We start from the raw sequence: 26851 nt of genomic DNA on the forward strand, positions 1-26851 counted from the left end.
GTTTTGATAGAAAAAAAACATACCACAGTGCCAACAGTCAAGAAGGTGATCGGGATCGCTACACGGTTAACCAGTGTTCAATTTGCGAAGCACTAACGCGGTAGATAGATCGACCAACTCACTACTTCGCTTTGATACGCAATAGCTCCGGGTAGTGACTCCCCCAGAAAGCAACTAGAAGAAGGTAACGATTTCAATGCGCAGTCTGATACGCATACAATTGTTGGTGGTCAAATACTTACCTTCGTGATTTGGTTCATACGTATCAGCCTCGTTCTGATGACAGAGGTTGTTAGCTTTGCTTCAATTGAGTACAAGTTGTATACGTACGAAATAAGCTGCATCTGGGGTTATTTCGCGCAAATGATCAATAGACGCGCTCGCGGATTTGTATTGAGCGCTTTTTTCCTCCTTTGTCGCATTCCAACCCCAAGGGGCAATGGTTGTTACATGATACAGACTTGAGCGCCAGGCCTCAGTCACACTTGTCTTTCCATAGGACGGAACTGACGCTGGTGTCGTCATGAGAATAATTAAACCAGGAGTTTCTGCGTCAGTCGCAAGCAAGGCAGCGGTTAACTCTTGTCGTTTCTCCGGAGTGTCAAAATTAGATTTGCTTATCAGGCGTGAAGTCAGCGCCAGACTTGATCCAACTGTCTGAAAAGATAAGAAAATTAGTTGCGCTGTTGTTTCGGTATAATTTTGGAAGCCACTCACTGCAACGAAGTCTTTCGTGAACGCATCAAAAAAATTTCCCCAGGATGGAAATTCTGTGAGGATTATTTTGAGTCCTGGTACTCGCATACCTTGTAGCCTTTCGCCAAAAGTGATCAAGACAGAAAGACTTTGTTCTGCATCCTCTTTGCTAAGTTTAGGATTGACCATGACCACAACAGACGACATAGAAAGGCCTCCCCAGCCATCGGTGGACCACTGCACGCTATTGTTCACCATGATGGACCACAGCTCTTGGGTAAGAGTGCGATTTGAACTAAATTGCAGTATGAATGTCTGCACCGTAACCCGTGGTGACGCTAGAACTGTTGCCTCCATTACCACACCAAATGTCCCTCCACCACCTGAGCTATTGCCATGAGTTTCATGACGATCTCAGGAACTCGTACCAACGTACCACCACGGAGCGCGAAGAAGAGGTCTTTGTTTTGGCATTCATTGGCGACTCTGTATTTTCCATCCGGTGTCACGACTTTGTATTGAAGCTTTGGTTTTATGCGCAAGATTTAGTAATATGGTTATCTTAAAAGTATATACTCACTACTCGATCAACGCCAAGTCCCATTGTGTTTGATAGAGGGCTGTGACCGCCTCCCTGTTTAAGATCAACATGAGCTGGGATATAAATTTGTTCAAGATATTTATTTTATACCTGTAACCATCCTCCTACAGCGCCTACAGCCTTATCGGAACCTGATTTACCCATCAGTACACGTATGAGGTGGAAACGATTCTGAAATATCATTTACCGCCCACAACAGTGACGTTGTGTTTCTCTGCAAATGAATACGCCTCTCCCCATTGTACGCCAGCCTGATAAGCAGCATCATTCAACCGAAAGACTCAGCACACAGTGAAATTCACATACCCCAATCGTCATTCCAGAGTGCACATCTGTACACCTTTCTGGTGTAAACCGGGAACTATATGTTATCTTATGGCATATCCATATCATTAGATACTCGAGTCACTGGATAATGAAGTGGTGCAATTACGTTTTTGAGCCCGTGTGTCTGTTACAAAATGAAAAATTGGGATGAGATACCAGAGCCGCAGTAAAGATGACTTTGCTAACCCATAGCTGAAGAGAACCAGGGGCACTACTTCGCCCATTATAATCATGCTAATGAACACACCCGCCATCTGAGCAATATCCGTGAAGCTAGTTCTCAACTTAACGACTTACCCCTGTATTTTTAATCACCAATGGAATCTTGGTTGCTCGAGAGAAGTCAAAGGCGGCGGTAATATCTGTCGATTTTTGGACCTCAATCTGAATAAATACGATTCCGAAATGAATTCCAATGCTTGGAGCATAGATCCAATAACGTTACCCACGTAGTGTGTTGAGACGCTACCTTGCGAACAATTTTGTCCAGATATATGCGTCACATTTGGCGCAAGGGGGTCTATAAGGCACCCTGAACTTGTACTTTGACAAGTCTCCCATTGTAGCTGAATGTATGCGGCTGGATTTTCGGTACGCGTAACTATATGCATACAAGTTTAAGGAAGAAGATAGAATGATGACATGTAAATACCTTCGTCTCTGTAATCGTTCATGACTCGAATACAATTAGGGGAATTGAGTGGTAGAGAAAAGCACGGTGCCGCGAAAGGCTTCAGCTGGAACAATCGTCCTTCGACTTGGTCGTTGAGTTTATTCCATGCCGAGTGGATTTGTGTGAGTCTCTGCTGATTATCAGCAGCAGCAAATGTAACCAACGCAAAGGCAGAAAGAGTATAGCCAAGTTGCATTGCAAGGGTGACTGTCGTTTTCCTATCAAATATGCAAGGTCATTTATATTCCAATCTTTTCGTGTTCAAGTCCTTTAGTATCGGCGATGTCGTCTCATGTCTTCCTCGGTAGAAAAGGTTTAACCAGAGCGCTGGGATGAGTAGTGGAGAACAATCGTGCATACGGGAGCTCGTTTTCTCCAAATCATTCTAGGGTCACAGGAGGTGCGTGACCATCTCGGTCCAACCAGGTGATGGCAATCGCAAAAACAGAACACAAGCGCTCGAGCATCCATTAGAGTTTATGGTAGACCATAGGCTTCACTCTGCCACATTCAGCCTAATGACAGGTTTCTGCATCAAGTCGGCCGCCAATTCAAGATGAATTGTGACTCGGATGCCGAGATTCAGAGACTGAGAATCATTGAAGCTCTTGGTCCAGGGGCATGACACGCAGGGTAATACATCAATATCAGCCATAGCCTATTCTTGTTTCTTGATCGTGAAAAGGGTGTGCAGTCGAAAATGTTAGAAACTCTGCCAAATCGGATGGCCATTTCTGCGTGATGTTTAGACCTGCGTTGGACCTGCGACAGGTTCTCGTATGAGGTCGCCGTGTGACAATATGTCACTAGAGCTTGCGAGCGTGACTAGATAGGGGTATAAGGTTTGTCCACCCCTGTGCACCCACACTATTTCTGAAAGCCCTTATTCACATCTCATCCAACATCCGATATCCCCAAACATGCGGCGTGGATTTCTCAACAGCTCCAAAGCGAAAATTCGATCTCTATCCACTCAGAATCAAAATAATGGCGAGATTCCGATTCCTGTAGATGCTGATGCTCCTCAAAGTATGCACTACTGGTCATCCCTGAGCGATATCTGTGATCCCTCGTCGACGCCGTTCCTAATATGACTAAAACAGACAGGAAAAAATTTGAACTACCCTATGGCAAAGTGGAAAATACTGGTCAGGCCTATATCATTATTGTGCGCAGCTGTACAAAATCATGACACTGGTTTTCTTCGCACTGCAGCACCCCCAGAGGGCTTTAAGCTGCAGGAAATGGTGGCCAAAAAATCGGACGCACTTAAAACTGATTATTCTAAGGATGCAATAGTAGTGACCACCATCCCTTCTGTAATCTACGGGGATCCGCCTGATCCTGACGGAAACAGTGAATGGATCGTCATGGGCCCGACCAAGCAACTTGTCTTGAAAGCGCCGGGATATCCACGTGCTGTACCCAAAACGACTGGCTTACCAGCGTATGAGGTGCGCTTGACGCAGGACATGGGATTTGGAATTTTTGCCACTCGTGATATCGAAGTGGGCGAACTGATTTTCGCTGAACGACCACTGCTCGTCATGCCGGTGAATTTCAAGTTACTTGCTGCGGATGTACCTCTCCCAGATAATTTTGAGGATATTCATGCCACTCAGATGGCGATATTGTTGCAGAGCGAGAAGGTTATTGAATATGCAGTGGCCAGGATGACTCCAGGGAATCAGGAAGCGTTCAAGGCGCTTGCGAATATGCATACAGAGGACGGGAGTGGGCCGCTCGCGGGTATTGTCCGCACAAATGGATATCTTATTGATTCCCTCTACGATGGCGAAAAACTAGTTGACCCGCAACAGAATGGCTATATTGGGGTATGTAATCTTGGGTCTCGTATAAATCACAGGTGCCTTATGTCTTTGATTTTTTTGTGCATTACTGTACTGAAAGGTTGACGTAAAGCTGCATGCCCAACCTCGATACCGTATTCTCTGTGGCCTCTTTTTCGTTCCAGTTTAGGGCATCACGAGACATTGAGGCCGGAGAACAGCTTTTCTACGGGTATTGCGACGATGCTCTCACTGCAGTTGAGCGAAAGGCCAAACTCGCGCGGTACGCCGTTGTTTGCTCGTGTGCTGCATGCATCCACGCGACGCCGCAGACCGACCGATTGCGGCAAGAGTACGAAGGTCTCATCGACGGGCTCCATAACCATTTGAAAACCTTTCCCGAAGACAAAACCTTCGATAACTCTGCTCTTGAACGGCTCTTGGAAATCCAGAAGATGTTAATCAAGGAGGGTTTGCATGGAACGAAGAAGTACGGGCTCTTTCTCGGGGTGTTGTCGCGTCTGTATTTGAAGCTGGGTCAGTACGATAAGGCTGAGGTTTGTTTGAAGAAGCTTAAGGGGTATCATAATCTTTCGTACGTTGACTGACTTGCGGACTGTTGAACGTTGAAGGACGGTTCGTTCAGTTTTAGTCATATAGGTCACTCTCGTTCGTTTGGTCTCTTCTTCTCTTTGACCTTTATTCATTAATTTTCTTTCCATCCTCATGATTCCTTTCGTATCATTATTTTGCCTTCATGTAGATGTTTACACTTGTTCTCAATAGTGTCCATCACTACACTTAAGGTAGAACAATTATAGTTATTTTCTTTCAGTCACTGAGTGTCTAACACTATGCTTAAGCTCTCAAAAGGAATTCTGAATGACTGTCCAATTGAAAAATTGCCGTCATATTATGGAGACAAAACTTACCCAAGCTGCTACACAAATAGAATTTTTAATCTTCGCATTTTTCTGTGAAAGTACACCTTCTATATTTCTATTTGATGTGTGCTTGACAATATCTAAGGATCCGATTCGGCAATCTATATCTTGTGGCGAGCAAAAACGTGAACGTGTGCCAGCCCAGGTACACTTTGTAATCTCTAAGTATGATAGTTAGGAATTGTAAAGGAGTGAAGAAAACTGAAAATTCGGCTTACAGGAGGATTAACAAACCATGCCGTTTCCCATTCACTCTCTGCCCATTTATTCTTGACAAATCTATGAACTTCTTTGCCTGCCCTTTCTATAAGTGCTGCCTGGGCTGGAGTAGGAGGATCGGATTTGATCATTTTGTCTGCTGTTATGCCCCATTCCGAAAGCGAAGGCAAGCAGGACGGAAGGTTTGATGGAGATGGCGGCGGTTCATCATTTCCTGTGAACCCCCACAGCCCGTCCTGATCGATTCTTGGCTTTACAGAGCTATCAACAAGGTCGGGGTGATATATGGGAACCTTCGTCCAGATTAAAGTGTGCTCTATTTCGGGTGGGACTGTTAACACAAATTGGATTATGAACATCAATGTTGTAAAGGAAGGGTATGAGTTTCGCTCACCTGAGTAAGGCCAATCGTTTTGAATGATACTTATATAACGGCGCGGAGTTTCCCAAGAGAAATACGCGGGAGGCTCAGATTCCACAGTAGACGTATCATCGACCAAAGCGTCGACAGTCTCTTCTACCAGATCGGACTTGAGAAGCGACAAAGTATCCCGCTGACCCCAACGTAGCCTGTGATTAGTAAGATAGTTGACTACAATTTTATTCAATTGCATTCACATATCAGTGAAGATGTGTTTCGTACCCATCGATCCATGCTGTGCTGTTATCCCAACGGCCCATTCATCATAACGTTTTTGAAGTGTCCTATCGCGCTTAAGCAACCCGAGATCCCTGGGTACAGGTGTTATCGATCGATGGCCTTGACATGAACACAGGCGACGATACCCACCCTGAGTTGACGAAGGTTTTGAGTTGATTCCATGTAAACTTCGCTGGATAATGTACCAACAACTCCTCTTTTGTCGGAGGTCCTTTACGAAGGGGCACGCTCTCCTTGTCCAGTTGAGTTGCCGCAGCTGCTGAAGTGACCATATTCCGACGTTTGTGGGCAATAAGTTCAAGTTGCCGTCGTGGCCGTTTCAAAGTAGGCTATCGCGAATTCCGGCAAGGAGAACTATACAGAACCCCGAATTTGATATGCCAGATGTAGGGCTTGTTGATCAAGTGAGTATTGATATACTACTAGTATAACCAAGTCTCAGCGACGCAGAATAGATGAAAATACTCTGAGAACATGTCGGGTCGAAGTTAAAAGAAAATGAACGTTGACAGATTGCCGTAACCCCTGTCTACTGGCCGGGTCACGGGCCGTTTTGTCTGGTCGATTCTAAACTCAAACTACCACCATTTACTCTGACCGCCAACCTTCAAACTTGCATCAGAGCATAGTGTCTATGCACTGCACTCACGATGTCAGATCAAAGAGCTAGAGGAAGAGGTACACCTAGAGGTGCCGAAGGAAGTTGGCGAGCTCGCGGAAGAGGTAAAGGAAGAGGGTCCACTTCCCCATCTTCAAGCTGGCATACCAATGGCCCCATTCAAAGAGATGCCTCAGTTAGTGCGAATCCTACTGCCTCTGCGTCTGTATCATTCAGAAGACGAATGGACCTCATGGCCTCTGTGAGCAGGAGCAGCGGACTGGAAAAAGATGGCGATGAGTACGATCATCTAATTATCTGACGTTGGCTGGCACATGATATATCTACAGTTATCCAGCTTGAAAAATTACAAGACACAGGAAGAGTATAAACATTTTATAAAAGAGAAGGTGCATCATCATCTTCTGCTGTGTCTTCCCTGCATTTATCCCAGTTCGCGATATAGGTCGAATCAATCTTTAAAGATCACGCTCGGTCTGTATCTGAATCCGAGGACGACAAAAAGAGACGGATAGATTCACAGGAAAATGTGCTCATTCTTTTCCGTGAGTTTATGTTAATTGTGTGGTACATTCAATTTATTATTAACATTTTACGTTCTACCTTTAGGGAAGCTTAGAGAGGGCGTGTCCTCTTCCAACAGAAATGACGCATTTGCCTTGGAAAGTTAGTAGAAATTGATTATATGTGGTTGGTTTCTCACCTTGTTCTATTTCAAGCCTATGAAACCTCTCTCTATCTTTCAGCTCTTTTCGATTCTCCGAAGCAAACGATATCCATCATCCCTCATCTTCTACCAGTAAGACATGAAGACCCCCCGAAATTTACGTCGCACAGTCCGTCGGGGTACAGTGTTATGATCTCACTCTTACATCACCTCGTTGCACAATATCCGTCGCAGGGCACGTACTTTCAACAACGAAATTCGCTTCCCAGTGGTTTACTACATACCTATTCTGAAGGCATGGAATGGCTAGCCTCTCTAACCAAAAGCCTACGCTTCAGAAATTACGCCAAATTCGCAATGCTCACACAGCGATCTCATGTAATGGCTCTTCTTCAGCGATTCTCGGACAACGACAAAGCTGCATACAATTCACAGACGGGACTTAAATCCGATAGCGACCTCGCTATAAAAGCCATTTTGAATCTACTAGATTCTTTGAGAAAGAAAGTAAGCGAGACTGCTTGGACTATCATTCGCGCTACGTATCGTGAACTTTCTTGCGATTCCACTCCTAATGAAACGGGAGCATGGCTTTCACGATCATTATGCCTTGAAAATCTTCTCGATAGCCGATTCAGCGTCGATGCAGAACGCTGGCTTGTCGACAAAATTCCTATTGGGCATGTTCGCAGAAAAGAAGGTGTTGAAGGAAAGTGGGTCGTTTGCAAAGTTAGATGATCTTTGTTCCTAGTTCGGTATACGAATCTCTATACTTCAACCATACGAAGTCCCTGTGTTATTGAGATTCTCTTTGGTATATCCATGAACAAAATGCGTGAAGGTAATACAGTAAAATTTGAGTAACCAAGAAGGAGGTGAAGTAGTCTATTCTTTAATCCCAACTTTGCTCAGGAGATCCGCGAGATCATCTGCATCGTCCTTGGGTTTCGTTGAGGTTTCGGGTTGTGGGGCACCTTCATTGGCCTCTTTATCAGCCTCCCTGGCCTCCTCCTCTTTCTCGGCCTGATCTTCTTCCTCTTCTTCCTCCTTCAGTTCCTCCTCCTCTTCATCTTCTTCATCTGATGCGAAAAGTTTACCACCTCTTTGCTTCAATCCCAAAGAAAGGTTTTCGAGATGCTCATCATCCTCTTCAACATCGTTCCATTGTAGTTCTAAACGCATAAGGCTGTTAAGGCCTTGGCTGATAGCGTTGGACAAGACAGCGAAAGATGCGGTTTCCAGATTGTTATTCTGGATTTGAAGAGTGTGCAGTTTCGGGTTTGATCCGCTGGCTAGTTTCTCGATAAGAGTGGGTACTTCTCCATCTGCTGAGAGAACACAATCCGAAAGATTGAGGGTATGTAGGAGTGGCCATGAAGAGAGTGCCTCCGTCCAGGCTTCAACACCGGTTAGTTCACCGTCGACGGTGAAGGTGTTATCCTGAAGATCGATGTGTTGGATATTAGGGTTTTTCGCCAATCCTCTCGCAAGCTGTGTAATTCCTTCCATGCGAATCCCATTCTGCACCATCCGCACCTCTTCTAGCGTGCCATGTTCCGCAAATGCGTCGGCCCACGCTTCCGCGGATCCATTCTCCAGACGATTGCGGCCACAGATCACGACCTTCAAATTCGATTTCTTTCCCTCAGCTTTACTCAGTTTAGCTGATTCGTGCAGGGCTTTGGCGATGACTTCTCCTCCGGCAGGGCCTAGTCCATTGTTGTTCAACCTCAGTATCTGGAAACTCCTGTTGTGCGTCAAGAACGACACCATAGGATCGACGGATCGTCCTCCGAACGCGTTATCACTCAAGTTTATTTCGACAAGCGACGTCTTGTCCACCAGGGCATCGCAAATGGCAGTCAAAGCTTGAGGAATCTCTGAGATCAAACGACCCGTGAAGATATCGGCGAAATCAGCAACCTTAGGGGTAGCACAAATCAGAATAAGACCTCATGAAAGGTTGACGGTATACATAGACATACCTTTATGGACGTAGCCTTGGCAAGGAATTCTGCCAGTGCCTCCGACGCGTCGACACCAATGGTATTCCCTCCAAAGTGCACTTCTTCCAGGATAGAGGGGTCAACATCCTTCAAGTACGGCTCGATATCAGCTCTGGTATCGAGCTTGAGGCCTTTGCCATGTAATGAGAATATCTTTGGGTTAGATGTAGAAGCCATTAGGTTAATGATGATGGTAGTGGTGTAATTAAGAGTCGATATCGAAATCAAATCAAATTTCCTCCCAGGATTATCAGTCTCACGTGATCGTCTTTTGTGGTAATGGAGTGGCACGCGTTTGGGCGCTTATTCCACAATTACCCCGGAAAACGATCTTCCAAATTGCGATATCGGGACGTTTCACAATTCTAAAAGTCGTTTAGCTTGCTTGTAGAACTGATAGATATAAAAATGTGAAAAAAATGATTCAATAGCAAACGTGGTACAAGGACGTAATAATGTTATTGTGACCGTAGTGATGTGAATATTTATCATGAACGACCCAAGCCCACAAAAAGACAAACATGGTAAAGCTAGTTGAGAGAACAAGGGATAAGCAACCATTCGAATCTATCCTTCGTTCTTCTAGATAACTGCATTGATTCCAACGTGAATAATCCTGAAAAAAAGAGAAGTGTTGAGTTAGTTGAATTCAACTGTCCCAAATCTGTGCTTGTAACTCACTCATCGGCCGATGTTAACCAGTTAGCTGTCTCCGGGAACATCGTTGCTAAATTGAATATTTCAGTATTTATGAGAAAATAAATATATATAGGGTCTTACCCAGGCGACGGTAAATCGATTCAATGAGAACAGCTCTGAGGTAGTTGACAACGGGCGATACCGCTCCCCATCCGTTTATCTTTTTGGACACAACATGATAGTGAGGAGCACTGAATTATACAAATGTAAGTACGGAGTATTCAAGTAAAATCTTCAAAAGCGATAAACAACGTACACATGTGTAGCCGTTCTCGAAACAGTGCGGATTTCTTGAAGCAACGTATCGCTTACAGCAGGGTTCAAACGCCTTTCGAGGTCGCAGATCTTGTCAGTTAAGTCGTTGATCTGGTCAATTTAAATTTATCAGGAATGATTTGTACTTTCGTAGGATAAATTCCTTTTACCTTCACGTCGAAATCGTCCCGGAACCCAATATAGTAGGTGACACCGTAAAAGCCTGCGAAAGCAATCCGTTATCAACAAAAGAGTAGTCACAAGGTAAATCCATGCTAATCGTACCCTCAATGGTGCGAACTTTAGTCACAACATATCTCTCTTCTTTGGGAACCCGAGCAGTTGGAACAACGCAGACTGAGAGGAAAATCTAGTGAGGTATGAGGTTCAATATACATGAGCAAACCATGGCGTGTGTTATAAAGCAAATATACGCACGACGACTCGGGGAAGAGCAGGCCACTGTCGAATAAATCCTGAACAAAGACATTAATTAGAAGCTTCAGATTCCGACATATAAGGGCCTTTACTCACCAATAAATGTATGAGGAACACCAGGGCCAGACGCAATCTTGTGGAAAACGGCACATGAGGGTATTCTCTGAAGCTCCTTCTTCTCGCTGTGTTTCTCGTCAATCTTGCCATCACCTCTCTGGAGCTCATGTATATCAACGTGTTTCTCATCAGCAAATTTGGCATCATCCGAAGGTAATTCCTTCCCTAAAAAGTAATACGACATGTCCTCCGATCCGCTGTCGTCATCGAGACTGTGACCATTCTTCGATGTTTGGTGGATGAAGTGTCGAAGGTTCATGCGGTTCTTTCCATCAAAATTGTCTTCGTGTGACTGCGTGTACCAACATAAATTTGGATGATGACATAAAAAGATTAAATGGAACTTACCTTAGCCCATACCCAGAGAACCATGATCAACTCTAGGACACATCCAATGAGCAGAGGTACCCATGCACCGTGTGGAACCTTTTTGAATGCCGCTCCCCAGAAAAGAGCTAAACCCAACCATTATCAATGGAAGAGCCATAAAACTTGGCCTCGACCACTCACCATCGAAGAATCCAAATGTCAGGAAATAGCAAATACCAACAATAATCGGCCAGTGTTTGACATAGAACATTTGTATGGACAAAAGCAAACTTGTGGATATCATAACAGTGGCGACGGCAAAGCCATATGCATTGGTCAGGTTAGCGAGATTTTTGAATACTCCGACAATGACGACAGTGGCGATCAACAGAATCCAGTTGATGGCAGGGATATATACCTGACCCTGGATAGTCTCCGAAGTGTAGAGCATCTTAATAGGAGGGAAGGCCTTGCTATTGATAACTTGCTGGACAAGACTGAATGTGGCGGTAATAAGAGCCTGAGATGCGATGAGCTGTGTGAAAACCATAGTCAATATACGGTTTTTGTACAATAAAATAGAAGTCTACCGTAGCAAGCACAGCGAAGACAAACATGATCCTTGAAGTAGATTTGTCAGTAGCCTCCTATGCCAAAATTGTCTGTCCGTAATCACCAGTAGAGAGGACCATTAATTGGTCCGGGAATGGTAGTGTAAAACATGTTGGGAAGAATCGCCTCTCCACCAACAATGAGGCGGGCCCCTTGACCCAGATACGCAAATATCAATGCGGGATAGACGAAGATACAGAATGATAGCTGCGCGTAGCAAATACGACAGAAGGTCAAAGAAAGAATCACAACATAGTAAACTGAAAAAAACATACTCGTATTGATGCAGCGTTAAATTGTCCAAGGCTATGGGGTCACAATGAATGGGCAGTCGAAAAGTAAAATAAACCAACAGACTTTGCAAACATGGCTTCACACCCTGTCACTGCCAGCAAAATTCCAGCAAGGAGGTCATAATCCTTTGTCCTGACGAATACTATCGAGGCAGTTATGAATAATATAAGACAGATTTAAGTGATCACACTTACGCAAAACCGCACGGGAAGGGTCGAATGCACGGAAGATTCCTGGGTAGAACGTTGTATTGTAGATACCAGTTCCGAGGAGGAGGAGGAACCATAGAAAAGCAACTGTGAGATAGTCAATGAATAATGTCACAAACTGCCATTTGGGTGCCTACGTACCCGGCGAGAACAAAAACGACAAACGCGCAGTTCCAAATTGTTGTACGAGGAATAATGCAATCAAGAAAGCCTGTTTTATATTTAGAGGTCGATCGAGGTTCGAGGGCGGCGTGTAGCTTACAATAGATATTCCGGTGATATCACCAACAACAGATGGTTTAGCAACCCCGATTCCGGCAACAGCGCTAGTGACCGACACGGCAGGAGTGAAGATACCATCTGCCATGGTTAAACTATAACACGATTAGCCTATCGATGCCTTTGATAATTACTCTATGCTTACGCGGTACCAAACAGACACTTTGCAAATCATATTCAGTGTTGTATCACAACGTGCCATTATAAGACGTACCCATAGAAGCAACGGCCAACGAATTTTCTCCTTAAAAGTGCTGGGTTTCTGTCTCTCTTCTCCATTAAGAGTTTCTCCAGTGAGTGTACGATCCGAATCAACGTCAACTTCTTTGGGAGGATATAAGCCTTGGTATAATGCAAAAGAGCCTCCCTCTCCTGCAAAACCGGTCAGAACGAGGAAATAATCGTGTCTCTGGAACGCTCGCCTTCTTTGGTGCCGAAGTACAGAGAGATGCACACCTAATAAGCGTTAGACTGGAGGGTTATTGGGATTGTCTGTGCGTACATATTTTAACAGTGGGAGGAGGGTGAGGGACCATATAATGGCACTGATGCCCCCAATAACGTCTTCCGTTGGGGGAACAGGACCTGACGCTGGCCAGATACCATTCAGGACATAAAGAGGAGACGTTCCAATATCGGAGTAGATGATTCCTGAAGGCAAGAGCATTGTGACCATTTTAGCTGCGAAGTGAGATGGCTTGTTAGATACTTACCAAGCGTCTGGAAGCTGAGGGCAACGAGAGGCAAGCCAGTCAACTTGACCGCCTTACGCTTCGCATTCAAGCCCAGGTCTGTAGGTTCTCCAAAAGACATAGTGTCGAGAATGGCCAGGGAAGAGCTCGAGCGCAGTTTTTAGCCCCACCTACGCAGCGTTATATACTAGAAACAATAGGATAGTCAGTAGCGGCGGGTCCCTGATTCACGTCAAAAGCATCAAAATGCTGTCTGAGCACGAGAATCTGAATCCAAATATTATACGATAGACAACCGTATTTCCGAAGTTTAAAGGAATGGCATAATTCGCGCAACATGGGAGATAGGGAAAGTATTTGGATTCAGACTGAGCGATTAAAGCCATAGGTGCGTCACAAGTGACAATCCTAAAATTGAGATTTAGTAGCGCCGATACAAGAGCTGTTGGATTTCCTCATCAGCATTCATAATCGGGCTAGATGGGGATGTATGGTGGATTTCTTTCCTATAACTTAAGAGGTATTTCAAGACAAACAATGGCCCTACACTTATACATACCAGGCTGTGGTAACAGGCTTCGGATTTGCAGTGACGTGATTGTTTGAGAGCAAGTTATAAATAGAATGAAGGACGAACCAACACTTGGAAGGTATGGCAGAAAAAAGTGTTATCCGCGTGCCCTTCCAACGATTTGGGGATGTGCTATCATCTGGCCCGGCCTCGGCTTCAACTGAGACAGAACCAGCGCACAAGTTCTGTGCAATCATGGTTGTCGGCCCTTGAAACTTGATTGATCATTTCCAAGTCCAACGGCCCCTACGCGGAAAAAGTAATGCATCCGACCTAGTGCTATAGTACAACAGGGACTTTACTCACGGCATATTCGCAAAGCTTAAAATTGTAGCGTGTAGTTTTCCGTAGCATGAAACCGCACAGTTCACTGTACGGCGTCTTCGGATCTATTTTCAGATGGAGGAGAGTTACCCAGCCTCTTTATGGAGTGGTCAAGAATGCCCATCCCATAATAGATCCAGCAGTGGGATAGCCATTCGCATATCCTAGTCGCTCTAGTGAAATCAATTGCCAGGCTGTCCAAAGGGAAATCCGCCAAAGTGCTGTCTTGGTGATGGAAAATGGAGGACTAATTGACAGTGTGACAAGGAAAGTCTTTCTGCCCTGCTAAAAGGGAGTATACAGAGACTAAAGGCGTGCAACCCGATGTCATGAATGAGGTATTCGGACTGTATCATGATCATAAATGAAAATGAAGTCAACAGGTCGCCGTGGTCTGTTTTTACTATCTTTTGACAGATCATTATTCGGGTATGTGTGCAATGCGGACATTTTGCTATGGCTGTCAGAAACCTGTTCTTGGACGCATGAATAGAGCAAAAGCCCACGAATACCAGTCATGCATTTTTGTTACAGCTGTTTGCATGCGACCAAAAGCAGCTGCAAGGCATCTCGCATCTAGACCCTGTGCCAGGAACCAGTACACACGACTGACAAGACACTCTGGAGACGTCGCAGCACAACCAGATGATGATCTTTTCCGTATAACTCGAGCATCCTCTTGTTGGGACATGTTGACGATGGCCGTTGTGTGCAGAGATCGAGAGCTAGGCGGTGGCGGTGTGGGGCAATGGCACGTGACAGTGACATGAAATTCTCGTGCCAGGGACGTCGCTAGCGAGTGTCAGTGCGCGCATCTTCAACCTGCCTCGACTCAAGTTCCCACCAAGAGTCAACGCGTTCATATTCAACTTCCACCATTCTTTGCCATCGGGCTAACTATCTGTTGCTATTTTCACCCCTTTCTTTCCCGGATTTCGTGCAACTCAGGCTGGTTCACTCAAACGCACAACAATGTCATTTTTCAACTCGATCAGGTCTGTATTTTGCGCTGTACAAATGCTGTCGATGAACTTTTAAAATTCTAGCAGGTCTATGACGCGCTCTCAGCGTCCTCCTAAACGGGCAACTACACCGACTTCTGCAACCTTTTCGCCTACGGAGATGTTACCTCCTCCCAGCCCTGTTGTCTCGTCGCCAAGAACTCCTCCAGTTCCGAGGCCCCTGTACCTGTCCAGCCCTTTTGTTGAAGCAGCGCTAGTCAAGGGAAACTTTAAGACAATCGTCATGCTACCAAAATACGTTGATATCATGGAATGGGTGGCTTTGAATAGTGCGTTGTCATGTCTCGTCAGAGATTGTACCGAACTCTGATTGTGATTTCTTACGTCAATCAAGTCTTCGACTTTTACACCAACCTGAACGAGTTTTATGGTGTCATCACGGAATGCTGCACACAACAATCTTGTCCTACAATGTCTGCTGGCCAGACGTACGTCCCGCCTTGCGAAATCACCCGAGTCATGCTAACTCTATTGTAGATTGAATTATACCTGGATTAATCACGACCGCAAAAGTGTTAACCTTCCTGCTCCAACATACATTGACTATGTTATGACATGGATTCAAAATTTACTGAACGATGAGGCAACATTTCCTACGAAATCAGGTGAGTATAGTAATATATCCCCTTGTGAAGCAGATGATCAGTAACTGACTGAATCCTCCAGGTCACGATTTCCCTCCCTCATTTCCTTCTACTGTGAAGCACGTATATAGACAACTTCTTCGCGTCTTTGCGCACATATACCACGCACACTTCCATCAACTTCTCCACCTCCGCTCCGAACCGCATTTCAACTCGCTATTCGCCCACTTCTTGGCCTTTGGCCGTGAATACGAATTGCTTGAGATGAAAGATGTCAAGGGCTCACCATCAGCCCCGGTTGGTGTCGGCCAGCTCTGGGAGAAGTGGCGAGACATGGGCATCCTGGAGGGTTGAAAACCCTCTTTCTTTTTCGTTTGGGTTTTGGGACTAAATTAATGTTTTCCTTCTCTTTTCATCTGTCTATTTATCCATCTGCCGTTTTCTTTCCTACGTGGATAGGCTCTACTATAATACCACCAAGGCACTTTGCTATACCACACTTTCTGTAGATTAGATTGTTTTCACCATTATCTACTAACTTCAAAAGCGAACATCAGAGATGAAGAAATCATCATTTACTTTCATATTTCCCGCAAGCATCTGAGTTTCCAGGATTCTTACTTCGAAATCGACCATAGATCAGTAAGAAAATCAGACTTGGGGGACGACCCGTATTAATTCACATATTACCCCTATTATCAAAGCGGAGGGTCTACCACACCATGTACAGTCAGTCCTTCCTTCGTAATCTATATCAACAGGAAACGAATAAATTCGAAATCAGCAACGGTGGCTAGGTCAAGTTCTAGGATCGCAACGAAGCGAAGCCTTGGGTCACCATGTCGCTTGTCAAAGTTTTCTTTTTTCGTCCGGATATAGCACCGTAAACCCATATACGGGTGTTGCAGCAACCCTCGCTTCCTTCCTTGCAACACTAAACCCCATCCCATGTTCTCAACCAACCGCAATCGCGCGCCGCGAGCGAGGCGGTCGCCGACGCCCTCTGGTGGCCAGGGCCCTGTCAGGAAGGACTCTGGTGGGCCGCCGCCGTCGAGGTCGCCGTCGCCTGGTGCCCAGAACCCCTCGAAACCCCTGTACCTCTGCACACCCTTCGCTGACGCTGCCCTCGTCAAGGGCAACTTCAAGACGATCGTCATGCTCCCCAAGTACACCGACATCATGGAGTGGGTCGCTGTGAACAGTGCGTGTTTCTGGGTGTGGCTGCCCCCCCTGTGTGCAGGGCGTTAGCGCCGAGATAGGGCGCGATGACTGATTTGCTGTCGTTGCATCCTCGTGTAGTTTTCGACTTTTATACCAACCTGAACGAGTTTTATGGTGTTATTGCGGAGACGTGCACGCAGCACTCGTGTCCGACGATGAGTGGTGGCCCCTCGTAAGATTTTTATTCTTCTCGTTAGATCGCCACTGACCTCATCACCACGACTATATCGCAGATTAAACTACGTGTGGACACACCAAGGAGGAAAGCAAGCAAACCTGCCCGCACCTACATACATCGACTACGTGATGACGTCCATCCAGAACCTCATCGACGACGAAAACATCTTCCCCACAAAATCAAGTACGTCCTCCCTCTCCTATCCCGCCATCCTCCCCAAAGCTCACGCTACGCCCCACGAACGCCGCAGACCAAGCATTCCACCCCTCCTTCCCCGCAACGGTCAGGACGGTGTACCGCCAGCTTCTGCGCGTCTTTGCGCACATCTATCACGCGCACTACCCGCAGATCCTGCACCTGCGCTCCGAGCCGCACTTCAACTCGCTCTTCGCGCACTTCCTCGCGTTCGGGCGCGAGTACGAGCTGCTCGAGGTGCGCGATATCAAGGGCGAGCCGAACGCACCCGTTGGCGTCGGCCTCCTTTGGGAGCGGTGGAAGGAGAAGGGCATCTTGGAGAGCTGAGCTTGACCGTGGTCATGTACCTTTTGCATATTCTACCTGTTTCTGTTTCTGCTTTTTTGCTTTCTTCTGTTGAGTGTCATCAAGAAGAGGACGGATTGTACGGTTTTAGTTTTCTTTTCTTTTCCACTTTCAAACTTTCAATACGCAAGCTGAGGACTGGAATGAATCATTACACGTCGGTGACCACACCGTGTTTTCCTAAGTGCTCAGGGGTTTCTTTGCAACCTTGATTTCTTTTACTCTCATCATCATGATAGTGAAATGTGATCAATTGCTTGCGTCGGTAAGGAGGGTAATAAAAAAGAGGCAATCGTGGACCGGTCCTATCATTAAAAAAAATTCATCCCCAACTAAATGGAGGACGAATACACCGAAATCAAGGTGAAGTATGTTAAAAAATTGGCGGGGCGGAAAAGAACAAACTGGGGGTTAAGTACACTAGGTATCAATAAAAAAATGCATTTCCTCAAAGTCCTTGCAACAAAAAAATGAACAAAAAGCCGAAAAACAAACAGCCTCAAAGCCTATCATAGCAGGAGGGAGGCGACGCCAAGGGCAGCGAGGAGCGTGGTCGCGCGCTGCACGGTGACGGCGAAGCCAGCAGAGGCAGGGACGTTGCCCTGGTTCGAGCTGTCGGTGGTGGTGTTGCCGCCGGTACTGGGGGTGCTGCCGACGACGGTGGTGCCACTGCCCGCGGGGGTGTTGCCGGGGGTCGGGGTCGATCCCGAGCCGCCTGTAGCGGGGGTGGTGGCTCCGCCGCCCGTTGCGGGGGGTGTGGTGGCGCCGCCGCTGGGTGCTGGGGCGGTTTCGCCCTTGGCGGTCGCCAGGAAAGTCTCGAATGTCCTTTCGGCGGTGGGGTTGATGGCGAAGACCATTCCGGCCTTGCAGTGACTAGCAAAGAAATTAGGAATTGCGGATTATGATGTGAAGGAATGAAGAGCACTTACGCTCCCTGGGCACAGTAGAACCAGAGAGGGGCGGTCACTATATTCGTGGTTAGATTTTGTCATAGAAACCCAGTAGAGAAAACCGACCATTGTCGATCTGGATCGTCCACTCAGGGAAGGAGGTGGCGCCAGCAGCAACAGGGACATAGCCAGAGTCAACACCATCAGGCTTAGCAACGCATGGGGTGGCGAATGTTGATTGGGTGAGAGTCTATATCCATGTGTTAGAACAACAGGAAAATAAACACCGCAAAAGAAAGAACGCATACGTGGTTCTTGGACAAGCTGTTAACACAGGACACACATGTCAGAAAAAACGAGTTAAAAATAGAAAAATAGGCGCTCAACGCACAACTTGAACGAGATCTGGTCACCAGCCTTGACACCTGTGATGCTGCACGTTATTTATAGATATCAGTGTCTATCAAAGGTAATGTGGGGAAGGTGTAGGCGCCGTACCTAGGGGGGTCGTAAGTGAGGCCGTTGTTGGGTCCAACTGACACAGTAAACTGGGCAGCGGAGGCGACAGTGGCGAGGAGGGAGGCAGAAGCAAGGAAGGAAGTGGTGAAATGCATTGTAGTAGTGGTAGTGATCTTTTCCGAAAAATGTAGTGCGATACTTCAACGAAGGTGTGACAGAGACGATGATTGCCTGAACGAAGAAAAAGAAAGTATATAGAGCCTGCAAACAAAACAACTTGAGTCTCCCCATCCAGTGGTGCCATACACAGCCGCTCGCAAAAAGGACTCACACTGCTCTAAAAAATAAAAAGAAAGAGGGAGGAAGTTGGTGGGGGGGAAACAAGAGACACGAGGGCGAAAAACGGTTGGCATCGCTGGTTCATATACGAAACTTGGAAATTGCCGGTGATCGTGGTATTTGATTCGTGAAAACCTTGACAACGTCTGTGGTCCAGCGATGCTTGGCTTTTGCAATCTCCATGAGTCCAGCCGACCAATTTTGCTTTTTTTTTCCATCAGGGGCTTGGCGCTCGGCGGAGGGCCGGCCCGCTATGTCCGTAGGGGTCACTGAGCCCCTGACTCAGCACCACCGAGCACTTTGCTCTCCAACTCCATCATGCCCTTCATCGCGGAAGATGCTCGAAGGCCAGGCCACACTCATGTCCTCCTAATCACCACCGGAAGCGTTGCATCTATAAAAGCTCCATTAATCGTGAAAGAGTTGCTGAGTGTAAGCTCCTAACCACCCTCTACACCTATCTCCTCAATCTTTCAACCAGATCAGTATTCCAATGTCCTCGTGCAAGTAGCCGCATCCAAATCTTCACTCGAGTTCTACAAAAAGGAGGATGTAGAACGAGCAGGTTCGAGGGTATGGACCGATGACGACGAATGGACGGTACAGACACCTTTATATCCCTGCACCATGCCTCATAAACTGAAGCAATCCTTCAGGGAACCTTCAAAATCGGCGACCCTATCCTACACATCGAACTTCGCCGCTGGGCAGACATCGTCTTGGTCGCCCCATGTTCCGCAAACACACTGTCCAAGATTGCCCACGGCCTGTGCGATAACCTCATCGTAAGCAAAATCCCTACGCTTGGTTTTCGCGTAATTCTGCAGGCTCAGGCAGGTGCGTATTAGACATCGCTTATGCGTGCGCTCTCGCCATCGACGCCGACGTATCTGTTTCCGGCGATGAACACGCTGATGTACGAGCATCCGCTGACTGCAGAGCATCTGAGGGTTGTGAGGGACGTCGTGGGATATAACGTCGTTGGCCCTATTGGCAAGCATCTCGCTTGTGGAGATATTGGTGAGTTTCTTCTCTTTCTTCTCATGTAAAGTGCGCTGACCGTAGTCAAGGAGTGGGAGCTATGACTGAATGGAAGGATATAGTAAAAATTGTCGTCGACCGTTTTCAACTTGCACCGAAGGAATCAGCACCTTGAGTACCACATACCTGAATGCTTATTAGACTTTGAAACGAGTTCACTCCAGGCCCGTCCAGCGTGCCAACAGACAACCACGATTCACGCGCCGCTCGCCCATAGCGACTCAAATAATTGTATCAGTGTTCAATTAAAAAAGAAGCACGAATAACAATATATGTCTATTCCATCAAGCAGCCATGACATCAAATGCCTCAGGCGCTGTCCTCCTTCGATTCCTTCGCGTTATCTAAAGGTGTGACACCCTCCTACAGAAACAGGAAGCAAAAGTGAGACACAGACTATCTGGAACCCGAATCTGGAACACGTACCACAGCTTTCTGCTCGGGAACTTCCATTTCGACAGGGCCTCCCTCGCCCTCCTTTTTGAAGCTGCTAGCTTTGGGTATATGTTCGTGGGCATCACCATCGCTACCCTCCTGGGCGGGTGCACTGGCGGGCTAAAACAGGATTGCGGTTTCACATATTACAACACGATCTCTAAAATGTACTCTATTTGCCAAATACCTCGCTCTTTTGCTTAGGGACACCAGCCGTTTCGGCGTCAGTGAGTAGCTCAGCCTGTTTCTCCGGCTATATTCCGTTTCGTCAGCGACCCTCGCGCAGCAGAAATGACGTCGACGTCAGTTAGCACCCACCGACTGAGATTCTTTAGGGACATCGCTTCCCTGTTAGTCGTCCAAGGACAAAAACAAAAAGGTCGGAAAACGACGTCATCAGGACACGGTCTCGAAAACAGAGACATCAAATCATCCGCACCTGCGACAGCGCAATGGTGGCGCCAACATTTGCCTCCGTGCCCTCGTCGTCTGTCATGATCTCCACGGGCGCGGCGGCGGCGACTTCTTCAGGTTTGTGGGGCGCGGCGTCATGGCGCTTAAGAGTGGGGTGCTCTTTCAGGTCGTTGTGGACACTCTTGGTAGAGTTTCTGCCTGTGGGGGAGACGAGGTAGAGGAACTAGATAGAGCCATCCATAAATAAAGGGCATGGCATCCCAATTGGGACGTGACGGGTTCGAAAAAGTGACGTCGTCAGCTCAGCTCATGAGACCACGCAAAACAGAGAGAGCGAACGCACGGCAGGACCGAAAACGAGGGTGGCGCCAACCTAGAATGCAAGAAATCAATAACGGTTGTCGAGAGGGCAACGGAGAAGAAAGAGCAGCTCACGATCCAGGGGGTGTCGCTTGACTTTGCATTCCCGGAAGCAGACGACATGGTGCGCCTGGATACGCTGCTTGCCGACGAGGAGAGGGTGGTCTGTGCGCGGCGGGCGGCGGACTGGAAGGCAGAGCGGGCGAGACGGGCAGACATTTTGCGGGCGAGTGAGTGAGGGGAGAGCTGAGCAGGTCTAATAGAAAGAGAGAAATACGAGTCGTGGGCATTTCAGGCGCGGGTCAGACCGGCAACTCAGAATAGGTAATATATGACGTCGCGTAATTATAGACTATTGTGCTCTACCACTCGACTCCAATCCGCGACAGAAACGACAGCCCCATTGCTGCCTGGAATGGATCCCGCGCCACTACGTCCTCCCCAACAAGCCGCGCCTTCAGCTCCTCGTTCACCACATACATTCCCTGCTCGTCTCGGAACTCGTCTAGAATGTGCGTCAGGTACTTTACCGGCGCGTGCAGTGGGTCCAGTGGGTGCGGCTCTGCATTGTAGTAGTTTGACTGCATGTAGTTCGTGTCCTGTCCACAGTATATCTTAACCTAGGTCATTGGTCAACACAAGCAGGCGCACCTGTTCTACCGGTTGGAACGGGATATGGTTCTCCCAGTCAAATGCAGGCGCCAACGAGGCCTGCGGCATTTGCGCGATACTCCCAGAAGGCAAAGGCGAAGAAGGATCAACACTGAAATAGTCATAAACAGCTGCAGGACACGCCATAGACTGGGCAACAGAAGGAGCATTTTCATCCAAAGGGGAAGACATATAGTTCGACGGGCCATTGTTGTAAAATTGCGTCCGAAGCACTGGGCCTTGCTGGTAGAACGCTGCCCTCTGATTTTTCGGAGCGCGTGGTTGAGCAGGGGAATCATGGGTCACAGTGTCGTGGAAATCTCCTCCCAGAGGGCTTGCCTCTGCATGCGAAGGCGCATATATATTGTGCGATTTTTTCGCACCAGAGACACTAGACCTCCTTCGAGTTGGCCCTCCATGATTGACACCAGTGGCCATAGGAGACCTTTTGGGCGGACCCAGCATAGGAAGAATATCTAGGTAGCTAGCGGATGCAGTAGATCGAGAACCAGAAGACGTAGCCGCAGTCTGAGTCTGACCGTGATTACCACCGGGATACGCACCCATGTTTGCAGCCGACTGGTTGTCTGATTGAGAGGGACTGTCGGCGGCAGCAGAAAGAGACAATTCAATCAGTTCCTTCTTTACACGTGGAGATTCAATTATAGCAGGTCCTTTGCGTCTGCTCCTTAAAGACCGAGTGGTAGACGACGATGTATTTCTAGGTCCAGTTCGTCGTCTATTCTGGGAAGATTCAATAGTAGGCCCAGGTTGCGTCAGGTCAAGCACAATAGAAGATGAAGAAGCAGACAACGTAGTCGCGTATTCAGATACACTTGTAGCACCAGGAGACGACGCCAATGCGCCTATGGGATCTCCATCTTCAAGTTTAACTTGAAGAATGTCCTCAGGGGAACGCATGACGTCCATAGATCCACGCCCAGTGGCGCCCAGTCGAGTAGACCCTTTACGAGTAGATGTTTCTGGATTGTTTTTGCGATCTTTGGTCCTTTGGCGTGCAAACCACTGAGAAACCCATTTAATCGTTCTACAGAAATGGATCAGAAAAACGCCTACTCCAGAAATACCATGTGGAGCATATAGCCAGCTAAACCAGCGTCAACAAGAAAATGGTGTGCACAGTAGCACATGGTGAAGAGTCACATATATAGTGTATACAATATCGCTTTTGCACCCGGTTGCGAATCGCCCAGTGCCAAAAGGCGAAAATGTACTCACAAACCAGTCTGTTCGCTCAAAGCCGCCAATTGCTCCTGGGTGGGTGATCTGACAACCAAATATAACGCCTTTAGAATGGCAGTTTGCTCTGGACTGGCGCGAACTATAGGGCGACTTCTGGCAGCTGAAGCGCGCTCCATTTTTAATTCTGGGGGCATAAAAGCTTTCAGATGAAGAAACGCAGCCGAAGATGATGATATTCGTGTATTATTGAGGGCTTCCGGGCGATGTGGGTTGTACCGGGTATCGGCCCAAAAGCAATCCACGTAGCTGTCACTGATGATGCTTGCCTTGCTCCAAGTTAGGCCATTTTTACAAGTATTTAGTTGGGCGACTTGGAATAAAAAGTTGGGGAAGAGAGCAAGTTGCTGAAGCGGGTGCAATAAGAGGTCGGTTCCGTCGGTCTTTGCCGTCTCAAAAAATACACAGTCACATGATGCTCTACTTTGTTGACACCCTTCCTGCATCTTTCTGATGCTGGTTTACATTGACACATCTTCTCGATGGGTTCTCTGCGCACACTCTGTTCTACTATATTCACTGTGGACGACCTATTGTATCTGGACGCGAGAGGCTCAAGTGACATTGCTACTGTCTTTAATAGCTGGAGGATGACCTCGATCTGCACCCGTACACCACTCGAACGCGCAGTCTGCCACCCCAATTATAACCAGAACTTTTGTCAGGCTTTCATACCTCCCACAGTAGCCTCTGCATAGCTCCCGAATGTTCTCATGCTCATTCTCTGTGCATTTTAATTTCTGTCGCTGATGATGCTAGTACAACCGACGTACTTGAACCATTCCGCTTCGAATAAGCGTATTACGTCAAATGGCCTGCTTGCAATACACGAAGTTGGTCTCTGTTCGCTTTGTGCTATCATTTCTGTCGGATATTACATGCAGCTTGTCTCTCTGAGCAACTAAGAGAGGGTAATTTTACTTTATGCTCTTTAAATGTCAAGACACCAGTACGAAACTCTACGGGTGCAATTTTACAACTTGTCTGCAGGTCACTCTAACCCTCGGAGATTCTCAGCACTGTCGAGTTGACCTCGCTATTAAAGTCATATCCAACAATTATACAACTCATCCATCCAAAATAACCTCGCATATCCTGAAATAGATGCACCAGAATCTCTATAAAGGTCTTGCTTACCGGACAGGATCCCTCATTCGACTTGCACAAAGATGACAAAAGCACTTTCCGCCTTCGTCCTTGCAGCGTCCGTTCTCGCAGCGCGCGCAATCCCAACAGCCGCGCCGACCAGTCCCTGCGCGGATGTACACATCATCGCGGCGCGCGCGTCGACTGAGGCTCCTGGGCCCGGGATCATTGGCGCGTTGGTCACGCAAGTCCAGAATGCGAGCAAGCAGACTATATCCACGGACTCGGTAGTATACCCGGCGACGCTCACTAACTACGCGAGCAGCTCTGCGCAGGGCACGCAGGCGACTATCAGCATGCTCACGGCGCAGGCGAATGCTTGTCCCAGCCAGAAGATTGTCCTCGTTGGTTACTCTCAGGTATTATTTCTATGCAACTCCGTGCTCTTGGGATTGTGTGTTGATTGGGATATAGGGTGCACACATTATAGGAGACGCTGTTGCAGGAGGAGGAGGAGTTGCTGGTTTGGGGCCTGCTACACCCCCAGTGGCCGCCAGCATCTCCGACAGAGGTACGCATTCCACTCACCATCACTCTCAAAACCCCATCTTTCTAATCGCACTATACTTTCACCAAATGCTACAGTCGTCGCCATGATCCAAATGGGAGACCCACGACACGTCCCCGGCCAGTCCTTCGACCGCGGCACCTCCCTGCGCGATGGGCTCTTCCCGCGCCTGCCGAGTCAGCAGTACAGCGCAACGCTCCAGCCGCGTATACTCTCATTCTGCGACTTTAACGACCCGTTCTGCGACTCGGGTGCGGATCTGGAGGTCCATTTGACCTACCTCGACCGCGATCAAAATACAGCTGCTCAGTTCATCCTTTCTCAAATCGGAGGGTGAATCGTGATGAAGGTTTAATTGATTATTAGTAGGTGAAAATGTACTCTTTAGTTTCGATATCCTGTTGTTGTAAAACAAGCTACTCAAAATGAATTCGTCGTTATTGATGTCCGACAGAAAATGTCTTTAAGCTTCAACGAATCCATAAACGGGTGTTTCTTCCAAGTGACCGCTCTAGATGCGTTATTATACCCCAAAAATTAATCTCTGAACCGAGGAAACCAGATTGAAATGCTGTCCGACATGACATCCATTACTCGCATAAATCAGAAGCAAAACACAAAGTAGGAACATCTCGACTTGCCCCGTAATGAAAAGAAAGTGATGGATCGCCGACTCGGAGGTTTATTATTAGTTCGAAGCATCTGGTTGTACTGCTCACGATGATACAATGTGAGGCGGTCTATCATGACAGTTTACCCACCAGATAGTGGTCAGGTTATTAAAAGAATAAAATACTGACTAATCTACGGGTATAAAGTCTCGACAGGCCGGAGCGCTATCTCACTGGAAAGTATCCCATTCAACACGCATTGGCAGCATCTATAGAAGTTAAATGGCAGAAACCAAAGTCATTCTAGTGACAGGTCGGATGTTGTTCAGGCGTTGGTCAGATTTATTGTTTTGACCGTTTTGGCAGGCAGTAATACCGGAATTGGATTCGAGTTGGTTCGTCTTCTTGCAGAGAAAGGCCATATCGTGTATATAGGAGCAAGAAACGAGATTGCTGGTAGAGGAGCACAGTGCGTGATATCTTCGCATTTATTCCTTGTCATAGCTCTGACCTTGACCGTGTCACTTCGGTGCAGACAGACACTCAACGCAGACGGCCTAACAAATGTCAAATTTGTCTTGATAGACGTAAACAACCACGAGACCGTTAAGCATGCAGGAGATGAAATCGAAAGGACTGAAGGCCGACTTGACGTGCTCGTAAACAACGCCGCAATTTCCAAGTTTGAGGATAATCAGCATCCTTCAAGTATTTCGGAATCTACACTTCGAGAGGTGATGGAAACCAACTTCTTTGGCCTCGTTCTGACGACGACCGTCTTCGTTCCTCTCATGCGGAAGTCGTCGGCGCCTGTCATTTTGAACGTGTCTAGTGCCTTGGGCTCAAACACTGTGCAGTCACATACGGCTGCTAGGCTTGGACGGCCGGTGGTTGCTTATCGCGCTAGCAAGGCCGCCGTCAACGCATACACGATCGCGCTGTCGCAAGAGCTCCAGTCTGAGGGATTCAGGGTAAACACAATCACCCCAGGCCTAGTGTCATCTAAGATAAATGACTTTGCAGAGGAGGGTAAGTCTCTGAAGGAAGGTGCGCTCTCTTTGCTGCCCTTTACACTGCTGGATAAGGATGGTCCAACTGGAAAATTTTTCGACTGGGAGGGAAAAGAGATGCCTTGGTAGATATCACATAGGGACATTCAATTGTTGCCTCTGAGTGAGGAGTTCAATATG

The 26851-nt window shown here is 47.3% G+C and overlaps 14 protein-coding genes across 14 annotated transcripts; 7 read left to right on the top strand and 7 right to left on the bottom strand.

Moving 5' to 3' along the window:
- Positions 1 to 121: 121 nt before the first annotated feature.
- Positions 122 to 1690, bottom strand: JR316_0006953 (FAD-linked oxidoreductase OXR2; the record flags this gene model as incomplete). Its single annotated transcript, XM_047892698.1, has 9 exons — positions 122 to 174; positions 243 to 276; positions 331 to 657; positions 718 to 1079; positions 1133 to 1220; positions 1277 to 1330; positions 1388 to 1428; positions 1485 to 1548; positions 1604 to 1690. The coding sequence occupies 9 exons, from the start codon at positions 1688 to 1690 to the stop codon at positions 122 to 124; spliced, it is 1110 nt and encodes a 369-aa protein (XP_047747980.1).
- A 1527-nt stretch (positions 1691 to 3217) lies between these two features.
- On the top strand, positions 3218 to 4695 carry JR316_0006954 (uncharacterized protein; the record flags this gene model as incomplete). The annotated part of the gene is made up of 3 exons (XM_047892699.1): positions 3218 to 3326; positions 3474 to 4132; positions 4273 to 4695. 3 exons carry the CDS (start codon positions 3218 to 3220, stop codon positions 4693 to 4695), a joined length of 1191 nt encoding a protein of 396 aa, XP_047747981.1.
- A 437-nt stretch (positions 4696 to 5132) lies between these two features.
- Positions 5133 to 6183, bottom strand: JR316_0006955 (N-acetylglucosamine-induced protein 1; the record flags this gene model as incomplete). Its single annotated transcript, XM_047892700.1, has 5 exons — positions 5133 to 5192; positions 5250 to 5581; positions 5645 to 5842; positions 5894 to 5982; positions 6041 to 6183. The coding sequence occupies 5 exons, from the start codon at positions 6181 to 6183 to the stop codon at positions 5133 to 5135; spliced, it is 822 nt and encodes a 273-aa protein (XP_047747982.1).
- A 378-nt stretch (positions 6184 to 6561) lies between these two features.
- On the top strand, positions 6562 to 7935 carry JR316_0006956 (uncharacterized protein; the record flags this gene model as incomplete). The annotated part of the gene is made up of 5 exons (XM_047892701.1): positions 6562 to 6809; positions 6868 to 6919; positions 6976 to 7075; positions 7140 to 7196; positions 7250 to 7935. The coding sequence occupies 5 exons, from the start codon at positions 6562 to 6564 to the stop codon at positions 7933 to 7935; spliced, it is 1143 nt and encodes a 380-aa protein (XP_047747983.1).
- A 147-nt stretch (positions 7936 to 8082) lies between these two features.
- On the bottom strand, positions 8083 to 9380 carry JR316_0006957 (Ran GTPase-activating protein 1; the record flags this gene model as incomplete). The annotated part of the gene is made up of 2 exons (XM_047892702.1): positions 8083 to 9120; positions 9183 to 9380. 2 exons carry the CDS (start codon positions 9378 to 9380, stop codon positions 8083 to 8085), a joined length of 1236 nt encoding a protein of 411 aa, XP_047747984.1.
- Positions 9381 to 9785: 405 nt separating this feature from the next.
- JR316_0006958 (High affinity potassium transporter) lies at positions 9786 to 13228 on the bottom strand (the record flags this gene model as incomplete). The annotated part of the gene is made up of 22 exons (XM_047892703.1): positions 9786 to 9819; positions 9885 to 9930; positions 9984 to 10093; positions 10159 to 10268; positions 10328 to 10380; positions 10443 to 10527; positions 10596 to 10633; positions 10692 to 11004; positions 11061 to 11167; positions 11223 to 11556; positions 11612 to 11642; positions 11698 to 11840; positions 11909 to 11939; positions 11991 to 12069; positions 12122 to 12223; positions 12278 to 12347; positions 12399 to 12510; positions 12561 to 12577; positions 12630 to 12787; positions 12838 to 12871; positions 12918 to 13066; positions 13129 to 13228. 22 exons carry the CDS (start codon positions 13226 to 13228, stop codon positions 9786 to 9788), a joined length of 2256 nt encoding a protein of 751 aa, XP_047747985.1.
- A 1746-nt stretch (positions 13229 to 14974) lies between these two features.
- JR316_0006959 (Maintenance of ploidy protein mob2) lies at positions 14975 to 15962 on the top strand (the record flags this gene model as incomplete). Its single annotated transcript, XM_047892704.1, has 5 exons — positions 14975 to 14997; positions 15052 to 15293; positions 15359 to 15452; positions 15502 to 15629; positions 15691 to 15962. 5 exons carry the CDS (start codon positions 14975 to 14977, stop codon positions 15960 to 15962), a joined length of 759 nt encoding a protein of 252 aa, XP_047747986.1.
- A 594-nt stretch (positions 15963 to 16556) lies between these two features.
- Positions 16557 to 17529, top strand: JR316_0006960 (CBK1 kinase activator protein MOB2; the record flags this gene model as incomplete). The annotated part of the gene is made up of 4 exons (XM_047892705.1): positions 16557 to 16809; positions 16908 to 17001; positions 17063 to 17190; positions 17258 to 17529. The coding sequence occupies 4 exons, from the start codon at positions 16557 to 16559 to the stop codon at positions 17527 to 17529; spliced, it is 747 nt and encodes a 248-aa protein (XP_047747987.1).
- A 527-nt stretch (positions 17530 to 18056) lies between these two features.
- Positions 18057 to 19051, bottom strand: JR316_0006961 (uncharacterized protein; the record flags this gene model as incomplete). Its single annotated transcript, XM_047892706.1, has 6 exons — positions 18057 to 18420; positions 18477 to 18513; positions 18564 to 18687; positions 18746 to 18761; positions 18829 to 18870; positions 18936 to 19051. 6 exons carry the CDS (start codon positions 19049 to 19051, stop codon positions 18057 to 18059), a joined length of 699 nt encoding a protein of 232 aa, XP_047747988.1.
- Positions 19052 to 19553: 502 nt separating this feature from the next.
- JR316_0006962 (putative thymidylate synthase) lies at positions 19554 to 20391 on the top strand (the record flags this gene model as incomplete). Its single annotated transcript, XM_047892707.1, has 5 exons — positions 19554 to 19667; positions 19722 to 19835; positions 19892 to 20020; positions 20084 to 20255; positions 20306 to 20391. The coding sequence occupies 5 exons, from the start codon at positions 19554 to 19556 to the stop codon at positions 20389 to 20391; spliced, it is 615 nt and encodes a 204-aa protein (XP_047747989.1).
- Positions 20392 to 20585: 194 nt separating this feature from the next.
- Positions 20586 to 21704, bottom strand: JR316_0006963 (uncharacterized protein; the record flags this gene model as incomplete). Its single annotated transcript, XM_047892708.1, has 7 exons — positions 20586 to 20639; positions 20703 to 20831; positions 20899 to 20964; positions 21030 to 21059; positions 21151 to 21348; positions 21469 to 21498; positions 21561 to 21704. 7 exons carry the CDS (start codon positions 21702 to 21704, stop codon positions 20586 to 20588), a joined length of 651 nt encoding a protein of 216 aa, XP_047747990.1.
- Positions 21705 to 21847: 143 nt separating this feature from the next.
- Positions 21848 to 23842, bottom strand: JR316_0006964 (uncharacterized protein; the record flags this gene model as incomplete). Its single annotated transcript, XM_047892709.1, has 3 exons — positions 21848 to 22105; positions 22137 to 23184; positions 23376 to 23842. The coding sequence occupies 3 exons, from the start codon at positions 23840 to 23842 to the stop codon at positions 21848 to 21850; spliced, it is 1773 nt and encodes a 590-aa protein (XP_047747991.1).
- Positions 23843 to 24565: 723 nt separating this feature from the next.
- JR316_0006965 (Acetylxylan esterase) lies at positions 24566 to 25387 on the top strand (the record flags this gene model as incomplete). The annotated part of the gene is made up of 3 exons (XM_047892710.1): positions 24566 to 24901; positions 24957 to 25053; positions 25128 to 25387. 3 exons carry the CDS (start codon positions 24566 to 24568, stop codon positions 25385 to 25387), a joined length of 693 nt encoding a protein of 230 aa, XP_047747992.1.
- Positions 25388 to 25943: 556 nt separating this feature from the next.
- On the top strand, positions 25944 to 26800 carry JR316_0006966 (Short-chain dehydrogenase; the record flags this gene model as incomplete). Its single annotated transcript, XM_047892711.1, has 3 exons — positions 25944 to 25974; positions 26028 to 26130; positions 26197 to 26800. 3 exons carry the CDS (start codon positions 25944 to 25946, stop codon positions 26798 to 26800), a joined length of 738 nt encoding a protein of 245 aa, XP_047747993.1.
- Between the last annotated feature and the right edge of the window lie 51 nt (positions 26801 to 26851).

This window comes from Psilocybe cubensis, chromosome 6 (assembly GCF_017499595.1).
Source record: "Psilocybe cubensis strain MGC-MH-2018 chromosome 6, whole genome shotgun sequence".
In the NCBI taxonomy this organism is placed as follows: domain Eukaryota; kingdom Fungi; phylum Basidiomycota; class Agaricomycetes; order Agaricales; family Agrocybaceae; genus Psilocybe; species Psilocybe cubensis.